The sequence below is a fragment of the Eschrichtius robustus genome, chromosome X (genome assembly GCF_028021215.1).
Source record: "Eschrichtius robustus isolate mEscRob2 chromosome X, mEscRob2.pri, whole genome shotgun sequence".
In the NCBI taxonomy this organism is placed as follows: domain Eukaryota; kingdom Metazoa; phylum Chordata; class Mammalia; order Artiodactyla; family Eschrichtiidae; genus Eschrichtius; species Eschrichtius robustus.
Genome location: NC_090845.1, coordinates 19424082 through 19442622, shown reverse-complemented (window position 1 = coordinate 19442622; position 18541 = coordinate 19424082). Strand labels below are relative to the sequence as shown.

The 18541-nt window shown below is 42.2% G+C and overlaps 1 protein-coding gene across 1 annotated transcript in view; it reads right to left on the bottom strand.

Annotated features, from left to right (window-relative positions):
* PHEX (phosphate regulating endopeptidase X-linked) overlaps positions 1-18541 on the bottom strand; it is a 198178-nt gene that overhangs the window by 32906 nt on the left and 146731 nt on the right. The window contains exon 15 of the mRNA XM_068533165.1: positions 13664-13722. Within this exon, the coding sequence (XP_068389266.1) occupies positions 13664-13722 (59 nt within the window). The remainder of the gene's footprint in view (positions 1-13663; positions 13723-18541) is intronic.

Here is an 18541-nt window from a genome sequence, read left to right as displayed (position 1 = left end):
TGCCCAGCTCCATGCAAATTCCATCACCCTATGTCCTCTTAGCCCTCCGTACCACCAAGGAATAAAAGTAGGATATTTTCCCTTTTATGGTTTTATGGCATATGCTACAAAGAGAAAATCACACAAAATACTGATTTAGATCAGAGTCCTTTGGTCCTAACAATACTGAATGCAGATAATCTCTTTTCCCTACATTCTTTGTATGCTTTCACATAATTGCCACATTAATTTTTTTTTAATTTTTCATTTATTTATTTATGGCTGTGTTGGGTCTTCGTTTCTGTGCGAGGGCTTTCTCCAGTTGCGGCAAGCGGGGGCCACTCTTCATCGCGGTGCGCGGGCCTCTCACTATCGCGGCCTCTCTCGTTGCGGAGCACAGGCTCCAGACGCGCAGGCTCAGTAATTGTGGAGCACGGGCCTAGTTGCTCCGCGGCACGTGGGATCTTCCCAGACCAGGGCTCGAAGCCGTATCCCCTGCATTAGCAGGCAGATTCTCAACCACTGCGCCACCAGGGAAGCCCTGCCACGTTAATTTTAAGTTCCATACCCATAAGTGTATGGTTCAAGAAAGTTATCATGTGGCAAGTATTTTGAAAGCATTTTCTTCCAACGTTTTGTCATTTGTAAGTTTTGGGTTTTGTTTTTTATATATTGACACTTACAAATGGTGATTATCTTAAGACAACTGTAGTCAGACTGGAAACATGTTGTTTCCGTGTTTGGTCAGACTTAACAAGATGGGAGGCCTCCAACTTTCAATACCAGTCTTCAAAACCCAGAAGCACCTGCTTCTTCCCTTTCTCTCCATCAAACTTTTGAAAATTTACTAATACCCTCCATATCCAAGGGTGGAATTCAATCCTCGGTTGGTTGAACCTTCGGATGAAACCTGTAGATATGGAGGGCCAACTGTATGGTGCAAGGCAACTCGAACTCCATCTAAATTTGGGAGCAGTTCACTCTTAAATTCAGTCTTTCTTTTGACTCCTTTGAAGGAAGTGGCATTATTTGAATTTGTTCAGTTAGGATCTCTCCAGCGGCCTTGGGGGCAGAATTGGCACAGCCAGGGGCCAATGACAAAGTAAGTTCAGTCCAAAAGAAGTTGACAGGGGGGAGGTTCTAAAGGAGAATCCAATGGGCTTGAGAATGTGTAGGCCAATGTGCACACTCAACTGTTTAATTAAATCTGTTTCCATATTTGCTGTAGGTGCTTTCCCCAGAGAGGTACTTGGGTTTTCCATTGAGTGTGTATCACTATGGGTGTTTGTGATACTTTTATTGAGGGGCTGACTGTATCAATACATTGTATTATATTATTAGTCTTGTCAAATAACAGAATGCTTGGTCTTTTGCATGGATTTATTGGTGTATTAATGTGACTTTATTCTAGTACATGTCATGACAGTTATTTTCAAAAGCCTTAAGTATATGCTTATATTACTGAACTAATCCATGTATCAATCTACATTCCAAGGCTTACTGCTGATGTACCATCTTAGCAACATTATTATACTTCTTGGTGAGATTCACTTGTAGTTAATTCTGCTGACTTGTTTATTTTACTTATCCTGCCTAATAGCTCCAAGTTCTATAGTTCACTACGTGAATATAGTTTATGACCCTAATTTTGGAGATGTTAATATATTTAAATACCATCATAAAAACTACTGGGAGAAGTTTGGTTTGGTTATGATGATGCAACTTCCATAAATAACCAGTGGCCACTAACATTTACTGAGCACCTATGATGTTCCAAGCCACACAGGTAAGTTTTGAACATACAAATGTCCTCAAAGAACCTACAATCCAGTGAGGGGGAAAGGACGTAACTAGAAAAAAATTTCATTTTGCAAAATCTAAACAGGAAGGTGAACTGATACCAAAGCTCTCTGAAAGTGTATTTTTAATTGAAATGTCTTTTAAAGTCAGTAAAGAAAGACTGGATACATGGGAGTAGATGCATAGGCGTGTTTTGGGAAAGGGGTTATCTGTACACATGTGTACGCTAATGGGTAAAAAATTCGTAAGATCAGTAGGGTCCAGAGTTTTCAACAGGCCCCCAGTTACTTTGGTGCATCCTACTTGAGACCCACTGGCTTAGATCAGAATAAGGATTCTCAACCCCAACTGTACATTAGAATCCCTTGGGGAGGTTTTTAAAAATATACCCATGTCCAAGCCCCTGTCCCAGACCTATCAAGTCACAATGTCTGGGATGGAGCCCTGAGCAGCAGTATGTTTTAAAAGTTCCCCAGATGATTCTAATATGCAAACCAGTTCAGAAATCTTGGTTTAGGAAAAATAACTGATGTATATACATCAGCCCTCCTGTCTCATTCTCCTCTCTTCACTGCTCCTCAACACTGTGCTTGTAACGTATGATATTTTTATTATAATTTTGCAGACTATTCTTTCAAAACTGAAATTTTACACGGCTTATAAATTATGATTGTACAAAAGGACAAAAATAGTTTTAATTGCAACTGCTTTGGAAAATCCAGGATGAATCCTCACTCTAAGAGAGAACGAGTGTTACATCTTATTCAGGATTAGTTCTTATAATCAGATAAGCCGGATACCATTCTTCTAGAATCTAGGGGGCCATCAGTAGGGACATGGAAATTGCTGCAATTACAAAGCACTTTTGGTTATGTTTTTTGCTGTAAAGGGATTTCATTGTCATCTCACTGCTAAGATTAATAGTGGCTTTTCTTTTCAATTTGGCATCTTGCAGTAATTTGGTGAATGCCAACCCTCCCCTTTCCAGAAAATATCAAGTTCTAACAGCTGTGACTCATGTCAAGGGATCCAGCAAGATGCCCTAGCCATCTGCCGGCTTCCTGCAGGTAACCTCCTGCCACCATATCTATCAGCCTAGAACTGACAAGCTGAAAGCAGCTTCTAAAATCTGCCCTCCATCTTGAAATCTTCTCTTCTGGCTCTTCTATTCTTTTCCTGCCAGAATCACCTCCAGGCTGCAACAAAGAGAACCTCTTCTTCTTTACCAGCGTAACCAACCATCCCTGTCTGCCCAGGCCTGAAGGGCTCCTGGGATGTGGAGCTTTCAGTGCTAAAATTGGGACAGTCCCAGGCAAACCAGGACAAGTTAGCCTCCTTACCTTTACCCAACCAAGTTTGACCTCTTTTGCATTTGAACTGCAATTTTATAGCTCAGCAGTTCTCGAATTTCAGCATCTAGTGGAGGTTTGATGGTTAAAATCTTCTTAAAACATAAATTGCTGGGCGCACCCCCGGAGCTTCTGATTTGGTAGGCCAGGGATGGGACCAGGTAAAGCCCATTTATCACAGGGGATGCTGCTGATCCGGGGACCACACTTTGAGAACCACTATGCAGCTCAGTACCTCATATTCTACTCACGTACCAGCAAGTCCTTTCACGCACACAACTGCTGTCCTAGGTGTTCAAAACTGACACTAGAGGAAGTGATGTTCAGTCCAGGCCTGGGAAAACAGCAGATGCTCAACAAATGCCTGTGTGGGGTCACTGAGCCATATCTGGGGTGAGATAATGGTCTCAAGAATGAAAATGTGACTAACATTTTCCCCTTATCAATTAGACCAAAAAAACAAAAAGAAAAAAACTGAGTCTCTTTATTCATCTCCTCCAACAGTATCTTTACGATGCCCAACAGTATCTTTTACGATGGTAAAAGAAAACCATCTCATCTGTTGTCAGTGAAAATATAAATTGGTACCACTTTTCTCAAGAGAAGTGGCATAATACGTATTTTTAAATCTCTTAAATTGAGCATACCATTTGACTCAGCAATTCCCTCCACATCTAGGAATCTACCCTAAAGGATAGTCTCAGATTTGCACAAAGACTTAGCCGCAAAACTCATCACAGAGTTTTGGGGGTTTTTTAACAATGGTGGAACAGCCTTAATGTCTTTCGGTAGGAAATTAAAGAAATTAAGGTGCTTTTATTTGGTGGAATACTCTGCATGGTAACTTAGAAGAATATGTAACAAATGAAAAAAATACTTGTTACAACTTTCAGTGGGAAAAAACAGTTTAACTGGACGAGTCCATAGTTAATTTCAATTTTTAAGTATGTAGATAAACATAAGTTTCAGAGAGATTCAACAAAATTATTAAGTGTAGCTATTTTTAAATTATGATTAACTTTAAAAATATTTTTAGCTTATCTAAAATTTTCTGGATTTTCCACAATAAATATGAACTACTTTTGTAATAAGGGTCAAAGACAATTGATTTTTTTCAAGGGAGGACAAGTGAGACTGTGACCTTCAAGACAAATCAGTGAGATTGTTCCCTGACTCCCTGACCGCGGCTCTTTTCCAGCTTCCTGATGCTCTCCTCACTCGGGCTCACATCCAGGTCGCTCCCAGTGTGTGTCCCACTCACACCCCACCTCTTGAATCAAACTGACCCTGAAAACCATTCTGTGCTTTCTGCTACCAGCCCTGCAGCGAACCTGCCCAGTCCTCTGTCTGGAAACAGCATGCGTCCTGGCCCCACGAGAGTGTTTTCACAAGTGCACAGCAGGTGGTAAATGCGTCCCTCCAGGCATCAGTCCTGGGACTCACCAGTTACAGGAATGCCATGAGATTGCAGGGCTTCCCACTTAAAGGCAGCTTGTCTCTCGGTGGCACTACCCAGAATGTCATTCTCAGCCGCCTCCTTGCTCAGGCCTCAGAGACATGGGGCTGTATTAGGACGTCCAGAGTCCTTGACTAGACCAGGACAAGAACATCTGAAAATAGTTGTAGCAGGTGTCCCACAACCTTGCTAAGTGCATCATGTGGCAATTCTGCAAACTACGTGAACTTTGCTCATGACTTAACTTCAACTCACTTAACAAAATTTTTTTAAATTTCAGAGTAAACTTTGTGAAGGAAAACGTTTTGGGAGAGTAGCTCAAAATATTCTTGTTAAGGTAGCTTATGAAATCTCTCAAATAACATCCCCACCCCATCGGAATCCAAGGATGGAAGAAGATCATGGGCATAGCCAAAGGGCTTGCAGAGAACAGCACTCTTAGAGACGGCAATAATCAACTGCTGCTTGATGCGACAGCCCTCTAAGACGTGAAATCAGCACGACCTGGAGACCACCTGACCTTCTGATCCTCATCCCCGGCTGTCCCCACATCCTATAATACCTTGTTTCCACACCAAACAAACAATCCCCCACCACACGGGTGAGGGCAGCATATAATGATTACTCTAACATACAATTATACCATGCTTTCAACTTTTTCACAGTGTGTTCACATGTGTCATTTCATGTAATTCTCGCATTTCTTATCTGGCATTGAACAGTGTAGGCTGAAGACTAAGAGCACGTAATCAGAGAAGCTGGGTTACACTCCCATCTCCGCAACTTACTACTTGTGTGCTCTTTCGCACGTTACTTGGCCTCCCTGAGCTTCAGTTTCCTCTTCTGTAAAATGGCCCACAATACCAAGCTTAGAGACCTACTGTGAAGATTAGAGATGATATATGTTAAAGTATCCAGCACAATGCTTGGCACATTAATGGTTCTCAGTGAAGAAGAGCTGCACAGAACAATTATACTCTCCATTTTATGGGAGTCCTTCAAAGCATCAGCGGAAAAGTTGGGAAACTACCTGTATCGTCACTACACAATTATTTGAGAACAATCTTTTGGGATTTAACTCACCCACTCCCTATTTCCCCTCACCACTGCCATTGCCTAGGTTTAGACCCTCCCCATCCTTCTCTTGAACCACCTGCCAAACTCCTAGCTGGCGTAGGGGGCCTCAATCTTTCCCCTCTCCAAGCCATGATCTGTAAGACTAAGACCAAGGAACCAAAAATGAAGTTTCTTGCCTCTCAAAGAAAACTATACCAGTTCCCTATGGCCTGTTCCTCAATATGGCTTACAAGGTCCTCGTCTACTTCTTCTACATTTCATCTCCCATCATGCCTTCTCGCCCCATCCCCCGTCTACCACATGCAGTCTGTGCCCCAGCAATTGTGACCATCTCACCGCCTGTTCCTGCTCCACGCTCCGCGTGTGTTGCCTTTGCACCAGCCAGTACTTCTGCATGTCCCAACCTACCTACTTTGCCTACAGAATTTTCCTCCTTTCAAAGCGCACTCAAATGCCATTTTCACTGTGAAGCCAACCTTCACTCCCCTAGATAATTAACACTGCTCTGTGGCTCCCAGGGTGCACTGCACAGCCTTCTGTTGCACACTCACCATGATGTCTTATAAATGACTGGTAACAAGTCTGTCTCTCCCCACTTCTCAAAAGCAAGGAATCCTAACAGCTAAGATTTATTGACTACCTACTATAAACCAGTTTCTCTTCCAAGCATTTTGTATATATCATCACCTTTAATCTTCACGACAACCCTATAGGATAGTCACTACTATTATCTCCATTTTATAGATAATTAAACTGAGGCTTAAAGAAGTTAACTAACGTGCCCAAGGTTGCAAGTTATCAGTGGCCAAGCCAGGATTCAAAATCAAAGCCCACACTCTTAACCACGACACCATACCATATTAAAAACCTAGCACTGAACTCAGTACCTGGGAAGTTGTAATGTCTGTATTACTTATTTCTTGCTATATAACAAAGTATCCCAAAACATAGTGGCTCAAAACAATAAACATTTACTATCTCACAGTTTCTCCGGGTCAAGAATTCGGAAACAGCTTATTTGTGTGGTCTGTCTCAGGGTCTCTCAAGCGGTTGCTGTCAAGATGTCAGCGTGGGCTGCAATCATCTGAAGGCTTGGCCGGACTGGAGGATACGCTTCCAAGATGGCATGCGCACACGGTGCTGGGCATGGGCAGGAGGCCTCGGGTCCTTCACACGTGGCCCTCTCCACCAGCTTCCTGAGGGCCCTCATGACATGGTTGCTGGCTTCCCCCAGAGCGATCAATCCAAGAGAGCAAGGCAGAAGCCAGATGTCTTTTATGACCTAGCCTCAGAAGTCACACCCTGTCATTTCCACAGTATCCTATTAGTTACAGACGTCAGCCTTATTCAGTGTTGGAGAGACTACACAGGGGTGTGAATACACAGGAAGTGAGAATCACTGGGGGCTCTATAAATATTAAGTGAATAAGGCGAAAAAATTACTAAGAATTGCTCTGTCAGGACCTCTTCTAGATAATGAGAAGTCTGGATTAGGTGGCCACTTAACTTTCCTTCCTTGTAGCTCCAAAACTACGGGAGATTATTTTCCAATTCTCCCCAAATAGATTGTCAAGTGGATTCAGGGATTTAATTTCATTAAAGTCCAGTAGAGGCCACAGGTGAGTATTTGCTAACTTGGCTTCTACTTTATGGTTTTAGGCAGAGTCAGCAAAGTATGAGAAATTCTACCAGTCTGAAACACAGTTACTTCCTTAACAGCAAAACAAATCTATGTTTGATTTCAGGATTAATTCTATAGTTTGATGCCAGCGTTAGCCCAGCCTCTGCACAAAGGCTTATCTTCTTTCGCAGAGTATCTGTGATTAAACTGAGGCAACTAAATCCCTTGTGTATAAGAGCAAAGATAATAAAAAATCATTGGTTTTAGCCCTTAGGCCTTGCTTGTTTTCAAGCCAAGGTTTTGTTTGCTTAAAATAATTCCTTAATATGATTTGAGACCTACGAAGATAAAAAACTAATATTGAAATAAGGCACTATGCAGATACACATTGATACTGAATACGTGAAATGAATTTTATTCTAAAGACCAGTCTATATTAGCGGAAATGAGAACCAAATGTAAGCGGCTGCCCCCTCAGGCTCACCCTCCCGCCTCCCGTACGACCACCTGATTAGATCCAAAGTACTTTGGAAGCTGGGTCAGAAACACGCCACGAGGCTCCCTAGATCCCATCCTCTCACAGTGCTCTACACCACGGATTGGCAAACTACAGCCACGTAAACAGTTTCACTGGAGCACAGCCGCGCTCATTTGTTTATGAATTATCTATGGCTGCAGTGGCAAAGGTGAGAATCTGCAACAGAGACCATATGGCTTGCAAAGCCAAAAATATTTACTATCTGGCCTTTTATAGAAAACATTTGCCGATCCCTCGTCTACACCTCTGGCAGCTTGGCCTGAGGTGAACTGTCATAAGCCCAAATGTCTATGCATGCTACACGCTATTCTAAAAATTTTTAAGGGAGAATGGGGGTATTACTGTTTACGTTGAGGTGTTACATACACACAGTAGAGGAAGAAATTTTCATGGTAGGACACAGTGAGTTTTTTACACAAGTATCGCCTGTGCAACCACCTCCCAGATCAAGGTAATGTCTCCTATGCCCCCTCTCAGTCAATACCCCCCGAAACAAAGGTAGCCATTAGTTTAACTTTTATCACTGAGACCACAGATTTGTTTGCCTGTTCCTGAGCTTCATACGAACAGGACCGTGCAGTGTCTCACTCACCATTAAGTCAGCGGCCTTCTTACACACTGCAGCATGGAGCACTTTGTTCTTTTCCCGTGCTGTGCAATATTCAATGGTATGAATACAGCACAATTTTATTTACCTACTCTTCTGCTGATGGAAATTAGGTTCTTTCCAGATTTTTGCTATTATGAATAAAGCTGCTATGAACATTTGTGTACATGGCTCTCGGTGGGCATCAGGATCCATTCATCTTATCAAGAGTGGAATTTCTGGGTGATAGGAGACATCAACAAATACTTTTCCAAATGAGTTGCAATTGTTTAATGTACAAAAATATTGTTTTAATGTATAAAGCCTTCTGAGAACAAGAGTTCAAAATACGCCCCTCCCACAATCTTCATATTACGCTGTGTATCCTGTGACAGACTGGCTATCCCAGGCATTAGTGGCGGGACTGCCAGTTTCTGATACACAAAACCCTGACCTTGACAATATGCTGGCACTTTTCAAATTGATCTTGTTAAACCCTACCAAAAACTCTGTGGACTAGGTAACCTCAACATGTGACAGATGAGGACAAGAGGGGTCAGGAAGGAGAAACACCTTGACCAAGGTCATGCAACTAAATCAGTGGCACTCAAGGTCTCCCATCGAGCTTCTGTCTTCCTACTAAAAGCAGGAAGACCTGGGACTTCCCTGGAGGTCCAGCAGTTACGACTCCGCGCTTCCACTGCAAGGGGCACGGGCTCGATCCCTGGTCGGGGAACTAAGATCCTGCATGCCACGCAGCATGGCCAAAAAAAATAAAATAAAATAAAATAAAATAAAATAAAAGCAGGAGGACCAGCTTTGCATTTATCACAGAGTTAGGGAAGCACAAGCTTAGGCACCAATAACCTCAGCTCCTTGTTTTCCCGTTTAACTACCTTATCAGCTCAAATATAATTAAATTCTGCAACAGCTCCTGAGTATAACTCCCCGTACAGCAGACTTAAATCATCATTATTTCACACTACACTCTGTGCCTTAAGACGTTGCTATCCAGCTTGACAAGGGTAGAAAAATAAGAAGCTATAACCACCCTGCAAAAATCTAACATTGAAAGACCACCACAAATCATAGGGTTTCACATATAGGCATGGATTTGCAAAAACAAACAAACAAACAAATAAACAAACAAAAACCCTACAGGTTTTTCTATTTTCTACTCAAGTCTCTACTGCATGCTGAAGCTGACTTAAATGGCATAAATCAGAAAATGATAATGCGAACTGAATGAAATGCTCATAAATCACGTTACTAAGTATAGTTACATCTTAGATGTGAAACCCAACTAAACAGATGGCCACATGCTGTCAGAATCAGCCCCTAATCAATAAAGATGTTCATTTTAGAAAATCACCTCCATTTTTCACTTCTTCAGTGAAGCAAAAAGGTGGTACTTGGGGGCTGGGGGGAGTCCCAGGAAACCCAGTGGGGAAATGTATAAGGAACTCCACCTGTCTTAATTTATAGTCCGGAAAATCAGAAAGGAGGGAGAAAAAAAAGTCACCCACAGGATTCCTTGTCATCTTGCCTGGGAATGTAATTTACAATGAGAGCAAGCACTGGTCATTAGGAAAACAGAAACAGCTTGAATCTCTTAATTAAAATACTGCTTCAAATTGTTCATTCCAAACCCCCTCTGCTCATGAGCTTTCGAGAAACCACTGGGTTACCCTGAAATGGTTGCTTCCTCAGTAAACCTCTGATAAGATCACCTCTTCCCAGAAAGAAACAGGCTGAGCAGGGGTGAATCCTGGAGGCAGGATTTAAACCCCCCAAGAGCAGTGAGTATTCACTGACATTGGAAAGCCAGTGTGGAAGCACTGCTGAAGAGTGTACATAAGAACTGATCTATTACATTCACCAGATGGGTGAAAATTTTGTCTACCAATGCCAAGAAGTGATGAAAATGAGAGCTGGTGAAAACACTTCTGTACTTCGGAACACTCACTCTGGCAAACATTTGGTGTCATCTGAAAGTTGAATATTTGCATACTCTACAAGCCAGTAATTCCACGCCTAGTATATACCCCAAACACTTGTTTCAGGGGACATGTATGAGAATATTCAGAGCAACATAGTTCATAATAGCAAAAACCGGGGGAAAGGGGAACACTTAGGTCTGTAGAACAGATAAGTAATCTGGGGTACAGTCACACATGGAACGTTACACAGCAGTGAAAATGAAAAACCTACTGCAACATGCTACCTGGATGAATCTTAAAAACACGTTGAATGAAAGCACAATTGCTTAAGACTGCATGCAATATAATACCATTTTTATTATGCTAAAAATAAGTAAAAATAAACAACATATTGCTTAGGGATACATATGGTTTAAAATTTATTTTTAAAAAAAACAAGAAAATAATAAACACAAAAATCAGAATAGTTGGGCTTCCCTGGTGGCGCAGTGGTTGAGAGTCCGCCTGCCAATGCAGGGGACACGGGTTTGAGCCCTGGTCTGGGAGGATCCCACATGCCACGGAGCGACTGGGCCCGTGAGCCACAACTACTGAGCCTGCGCGTCTGGAGCCTGTGCTCCGCAACAAGAGAGGCCGCGACGGTGAGAGGCCCGCGCACCGCGATGAAGAGTGGCCCCCGCTTGCCGCAACTGGAGAAAGCCCTCGCACAGGAACTAAGACCCAACACAGCAATAAATAAATAAATAAATAAATAAATAAAAAATAAACAAACAAACAAACAAACCCAAAGTTAAAAAAAAAAAATCAGAATAGTGGTTACCTCAATGGTGAGGAAGAGGAAAAGGATGAGGAGGAGCACAGACAGATGCAATGACATCAGGAATGTTCCAGTTCTTGGATGGGTGGTGGGTTCATGAACGTATATTTATTTTATCATGTTTTCTTATATACTTTGTAACTTTATGTGTTCTAGCATGTTATATATAATCTTTTGCATGTACAAAGTAAACCATTTTCTTTTAAAATAGATAATTTAAAGAATTTTCTATCACCCAGCAAGTTATTGCAATTGATATCGGTATAATTCGTGTTATATAAATATAACCTATATTATTATAAATAGTATTTATAAGTAATATCTAAAATATCATAATTTCCCATGTAACACATGCAGCTTACTTCTCAACTCAGAGCTATAGCAAAGCATCATGTTGTATATTTTAAATATATAAAATTTTTATTTGTCAATTATACCTCAGTAAAGCTGGGGGTGGGTGGAGACAGCAATGGTATTTTTATGATAATAATGCACTGCCAGCTAACTGTTTTCCTGTTCACTACTCTCCCAGACCAGTCCGGCAGAGACTGCCATTCTCCAAGGTGGCCACACGAGGGCGACTCTAAGAAGGTGTGCCTGCTGGGAGTGGGCTGTCCCCTCTGGCCAGGGAGTCCTGTCAGGACGAGGGCCAGCACAGAGGACCTACCACAAGTGGGTAGACAGGAAGCCTCACTGAGAAGGTGGCATTCAGGCAAAGATTTGAAGGAAGTGGGAGCGCGAACCACGCAGATCACTTGGAGAAGTTTTCCAAGGCAGAGAGAACCCTGAGTACAAACGCCTGGAAGGAAGAGTGTCTCGTGCTCTAGGAACAGGAAGGAGGCGAGCATGGCTGGAACAGAGGGGAGATAAAGGCAGCATCATAAGAGGCCTCGGGGCCATTTCAAGTAATTTGGCTTTTATTCTGTGTGAGATGGGACGCTGATAACGGGTTCTGAGCAAAGGAGGGACATGAGATGACTGTAAGACATCTTAAAATGGCTGCAATATTATATTTAGAATAGACCAAAGGGGGATAAGTTCAGAAGCAGGGAGGCAAGTGAGGAGGCTATTACAGGGATTCGGGGGGAGATGGTGAGGGCACAATCAAGGGTAGCAACTCCTTATAAATTCCATCTCCCATGCTCAACAAACAGCTTAGAGACATGCTTAAAACCATGAGATTAGAGGTGCTCACCATGCGGGGGAGTGAAGGTGGGGACCAGAAGACGTGCAGGAGCAGCCCGCCCTCCCACAACAGGTCACTGCCAGCCTGCACTCGGGGTCTGTCATTCTCGTCAACGTCTTCAGGCTTTTACTACATATGGATGTACCTCTAGACAATATATAGAACTGTTCTGCATGCTTTTGAACTCTATTTATATGATATCATACTCCACATTTTTTTCCAAGTTGTTTTTTTTCACACACACAACCTATTATTTGTGAACTTCATCCACGTTAATACATGTCACTCTGGTCACTCATTGTTTGCCACTGTCTGGCATGCCCTTGTGTGAACATGACACAGTTTGATTCATTCTCCTTTGGAGGGCCACGTAGGTTATTCCCCTTTTGCTGCTATTATAAACAACACTGCCACATAAGCATTCTCACGCGGGCCTCCTCATGTGCGACTTCTCTAGGGCACTGCTTCCCCAACTGTGTTAGACTCACCTGGAGGGCTTAATAAAACAGATTTCTGAGCCCCAAGTCCAGGGTTTGTGAACAACAGGTCTAAGGTGAGGCCCAAGATTTTGCATTTCTAACAAGTTCCCCTGGGACTCTGTTGCTAATAATCACGGGACCACACATTGAGTAACAGCACTAGCGCACATGTCAAGAGCTCAAGTGACATTCACAGACACGCATGCCCATCTTTGGCTTTTCTAGGTGTTGCCCAATTGTGCAGCAAAGTGGGTGAACCGATGTACATTTCCACCAGCAGTATGTGTCCCTGTCGCCAACATCTGGTGCTGTTAGCTTTTTAATTTGTGCCAATCTGACCTTTAATAATTTTTTAACTTATCATGGTAGTTATAATTATGTACCTAATACATGTAAATAAAAGAAACTCAAGACTTTACATCCCAGGATTAATTAGAGCATTTCAAAGCTTTTCTAACAGCTTCTAAATTCTCCCCAGCTACCTGCTCGTTTTTCCCATCAATCCTAGTAATAAATAAAACAAAAATCAGTAAGACCATTATGAAAGAAAAGTGGAAGCTTGTTCCTTTTCATGGCCAACATCACTGCAGTTTTATTTACTGTAGTTGCTTTTTTTTTTTAACTTAATGGTTATATGAAGCTTTTTTTAAAAAACCTATAAGGTAAAGAGAATGAGGAAAATTGGACATATGGGTAGGGAAACAAACTTCCTTCACCAACATACCTGGTCACTTCTGGGAGGAAATAAAGAATGCCCTACTCTTAAGTCACAGTCATGGAAAAGTTCCGTCCATTTTGTAGCACATTAACAAGGAGACAAGGAGCTGGTACTCACGGATCTGGTTGGTGGATGCACTGTAGAAGGCATTGACAGTCGTTGGATTCGTAAACCACCTGTAGAAAGAGAAACAACCACCACCAAGTGATCATCATTATCCAGGCAGGAGGGCAGTGAAACACATACAATGTGGCGGGATTTATTAGCAAATAACCAGGGAACAATGGGGAAGCGCCACACGCAGGGAAATTATCACCTCAGTTTAGGGTTATTGCTCTGCTCAATGAACAATCTCATCCTAAACTGAACATGCCTGGTTATTCACTGTTACTAACGTAATGTAAAAAAGCACCAGGGCTTCTGAAACAGCTTTAAGGAAAAATTCTAGAATCTAAAGGGATCTCCCCACAGATGGAAACACAGCAACAAGCTGATGTTTGCCAGGCCCTGTTCAATGGGTCCATGGGACAGCTGAGTTTTCTATGCTGCATAACCTCTGACCTGTCCATTAAAGGTTTGAGATTGGTGGCAACATAGAAGTCCATGTAAAGAGAGATAATAAAGCACAACCACGGTACCTAGAGGGTCTGCCTGCTCCAGTAGAAAGTTTACTGATTTAAGCACCAAAAGATCTAATGGCTCATCCTGCCTCTGTCACTAACTAGCCGGGTTGTGGTGGGAAAGTGGCCTATCTTCAGTTTCAGCTATAAAACTAAGGTATTGCATTAAGATATCTTGGGAGTACCTTCCAGCTACGAAGAGTCTACACTGCATTTTAAATGCACAGGAAGTTACTCAGATCAGACTCGGCAAATTTCTTCTGTAAACAGATGGTAAACATTTAGTCATTTCATGGGCCAAGAGGAAAAATCAAGGACATTATATAGGTACTTCTATAGTGAGAGAAGCTTTTCTATAAAATTTTATTGATGAAAGTCAAAATATAATAATCCAGTACAGGGCTTCCCTGGTGGCGCAGTGGTTCAGAATCCGCCTGACAATGCAGGGGACACGGGTTCGAGCCCTGGTCCGGGAAGATCCCACATGCCGCGGAGCAACTAAACCCATGTGCCACAACTACTGAGCCTGTGCTCTAGAGCCTGCGAACCACAACTACTGAGCCCGCGTGCCTAGAGCCCGTGCTCCGCAACAAGAGAAGCCACCGCAATGAGAAGCCCGCACACCACAACGAAGAGTAGCCCCCGCTCGCCGCAACTAGAGAAAGCCCGTGCGCAGCAACAAAGACCCAACGCAGCCAAAAATAAATAAATAAATAAAAATAAAGTTCCCTTTAAAAAAAAAATAATCGAGTACAATTTTTGGTAATACAGGCCTATTAATGAGAAGAATGAAATTCCTTAGGGGCAGGAGAACATTATGCTTTGAGGTTCAAAGTTAGTGCTTCCTACCACCAAATCAACCACAGACATTTATCTCTAAAGATCACTCTTAGCTCATGGGCTGTACAAAACCAGGCAGCAGGCAAGATTTAGCCCTCAAGCCATAGTTTGCTGACCCCTGACTGAGATGCCTGTTGAGTTTCAGGCACTGCCCTTTATGATTAAAACCAAACATTTGTCTTAAGCTAAACTGCTCAAAATAAACTTCTATAAATCCCTTTTCAGAACAATCATTTTACCAATTTATGTCTAATAGAATAATTATGTCAGACTAATAATTTATGTCAGACTAACATGAAACTGGTAGGAAATCCAAGTGTGGATTCTAGTTGGTCCACCCATACCTTCTCCCCTTATAAAGAAGTCCATGACTGTCACCCTATTATTATCACTAGCAGTAGTAGCAGCAGCAGCTAACATTCACGGAGCACTTACCACGTCCTACGCACTTTCTAGTCATAGGTTTTCCTCATAGAAAGTACAGGAATTATTAGCCTATCTCACAGGAAAGGACAATGAGACTTACAAGCATTATATACTCACACAAGGTCTAGTCTGTCTGACTTCAAACCAGTTCTCTTAAGCATTATATTATACTAGAGACATCACTGGAAATCAAAAAAGAGTGCCTCCTCTTGTCAAAGCTGAAACCTGTACTCACTTCCATAAAATGTATATTCTTTTCCTTCAAATTTAGGATGAGTATTTCAATAAACCCTAATGTTTGACACACATTTACTGGCTGGCTTACTTTTCTGAGGAGAAAAGTACAGGGAAAGCACTTTTTTTGCCCTAATGTCACTACGTGTAGTAGGTAATATTATGCCCCCCCCCCCAAAAATGTCCATGACCTAATCCCTGGATCCTGTGAATATGTTACATTACATGGCAAAAAGGACTTTGCAGATGTAATTAAGGTCAAGGAGCTTAAAATAGAGCGATTATCCTAGATTATCCCAGGTTGGCCCAATCTAATCACATGAGTCCTTAAAAGTGGGGATCCTTCTCTGGCTGGAATCCTAGGGATGCAACAGGGGAGAAAGTCAGAAGAGATGCTGCAGAACGGGAAGTCAGAGAGATTCCAAGGGTGAGAAGGATTTGACACGCTGTGGCTGGCTGTGGCATGCAGCAGCCACGTGCAAGGAGTGGGGAGAGAGTCCTCTAGGAGCTAAGAGTGGCTCCCAGCTGACACAGCCAGCAGAGAAGTAGGAACCTCAGTTCTACAATGAGAATCGAAGAGGATTCTTCCCAGAGGCTCCTGCTAAGAGCCCAGCCAAGCCATCCCACATTTCTGACCTACAGAACCGTGAGGGAATACATTCGTGCTGCTCTGAGCTGCCGATAAGGCTGTGGTGATTCATTACAGCAGTAACAGAAAACTAACACACAAAGAACCCAGCATTTGTTATGTCTGCTCTCTGGGTCAAGAGGGGAGAATCCAGGTGCCTCTCAACATGGCTTCTAAATGACATTGGACTGAACCACAATATGTACCAAGGATGATGTGTATTCCTAGAGCTCATCTCTTCTCTTCCCATCCCTCCCAACTCCCCTCCCTTTAGCAAAGAATAAACTTTCAAAACATTAGGTAAGAGCCATGTAGGAACAATGTTTCTAACTTCTGATGGACAAAGGCAGACAAAACAAAGAAATCAAACAACCAGATGGAGCCTGATGGGGCCTCTGCAGCTTCAGCAAGAATTCCTAAAACATCTTAATACAAGATGCATGATCTCACCTTTCCTGACTTCCCAGAGCTCCTGCTGGCTCTAGGACATGTTTGGAGCCCTGATTATACCCAGAGCTGATACTAAGTAGCTGCACTAACAGAGCCTACCAGTTGTGGATGCTATTATTTCTTCTGATTGGACAGTTCCCACACCAAGCCAGCCCTTAAATATTTTGTACATCTCCCTGATTATATCTGAGTTTATTATATATTTAGTTTTACTATTCTCTAACGTAAGCCCACCTGTGCTGGTTTTAATACGTGCTTGTAATTTTTTTTACACTCCTCCCGTTAAGAAGTGGACTCTAAATTCCTCTCCCCTTGATTATGGGCTAGTCTTGGTGACTCACTTCTAAAGCATAAAATGCAGTGGAAATGACACCACATGACTTCCAATGCTAGGCAATTAAAGGCAATACAAGCTCCCCCTGGTAAACACATGTACACCCTCCCTGCTTCTTTTTCAGGAAACTTGCTCTTCAAAGTTTCTGGCTCAACCAGCACGCCACAAAGAAGCACAGTACACATGGAGAGGCCATAGCAGGCCTTCCAGGCGGCAGCCAACACCAACCACTAGACTAGGCGAGGAGGCCTCCCGTTTGACTCCAGTCCCAGCCACTACCTGACTGCAACCACATGCAACACCATGAGCAAGAACCACCCAGCTGGGCCTAGTGACCACCAGAACCACGAGAGAAAAATGAATAATTATTGTTGCTTTAATCCTCTAACTTTGGGGGTGGTTCATTTTACAAAAAGAGATAACTGAAACACTGAAAAGCTGGCTGTCCACAGATTAAGTCCTACCCAATGGGTTGAATTTTCCCAGAAAAATGTTTTATTTGCCCAACACAATGGCTTTTAAAAGCACCGAATTGGAATTCCTTTAAATGAGGCGTGCAATCACTAGTTCTCCACGGTCTCCACCACTCCCTATCATTTACACTTGTCTAGGTCAACATCTGTTACCTGATTGGGCCGTGAAGGCATGAGTTTGCACAACTTACCTCCCAACAAGATTTTAAGTTCCTTATGGGCTAAGACTATTGCCCAAGTGCTATATGCTGAGCAAAACTTCATTAAATCTATTTAAATGAATGTATTGCTATGTATACATCTACTTAGATAAACAAAGAGTGTCATTCAAGTGCTTTAAATTCTTTTTATTATGTCTTTAGGGTGTTCCTGCAGTCTGTGTTTCGGGAAGGATTTAGTAGATAAGGTAGGAAGAGGTCTCGTATAAATTTCAAAAATATATGGAGATGAAATTATACTGGACAATGGATACATAAAAAGAGTGTGATGATGAAATGCAATAATCTAAAGCAAAACACACTGATACCCTGATTTCTTTGGACCATATAAAATAGATATACATCAGGCTAAAGTTTTACATTTTACCTATTAACTCTTAAAGATAGTCTAGGGAATATGGAATGGAAAAACCATAGAGTATTTATTGCTTTATTTCACATATCCTGTAGATTGTATCCATCCCATTCCATGCTGTAGATAATTCTGGGCAGGACCATAATTTGTATAGACATTTGATGTATTTTTACATATTTTTCAGAAGATAGAGAAAAAAATCCAGACATGTTTGGTCACAGTAGAATGAGAGTGAGCTAGTAGGGAGGCTGGCTTAAAATCATTTCTGTCAAAGAAAGAGGATCCTGAGGGAAAGAAATTACTTTTGCCTCAAGCTGAGCAGTGAAGTAAATCCTCTACTTTTAAGCAAGCTGATGAAGTGACAATTCTGAGAACCAACCCCTAAATATGTACCTTCAGGGATGACCACCCAATTAA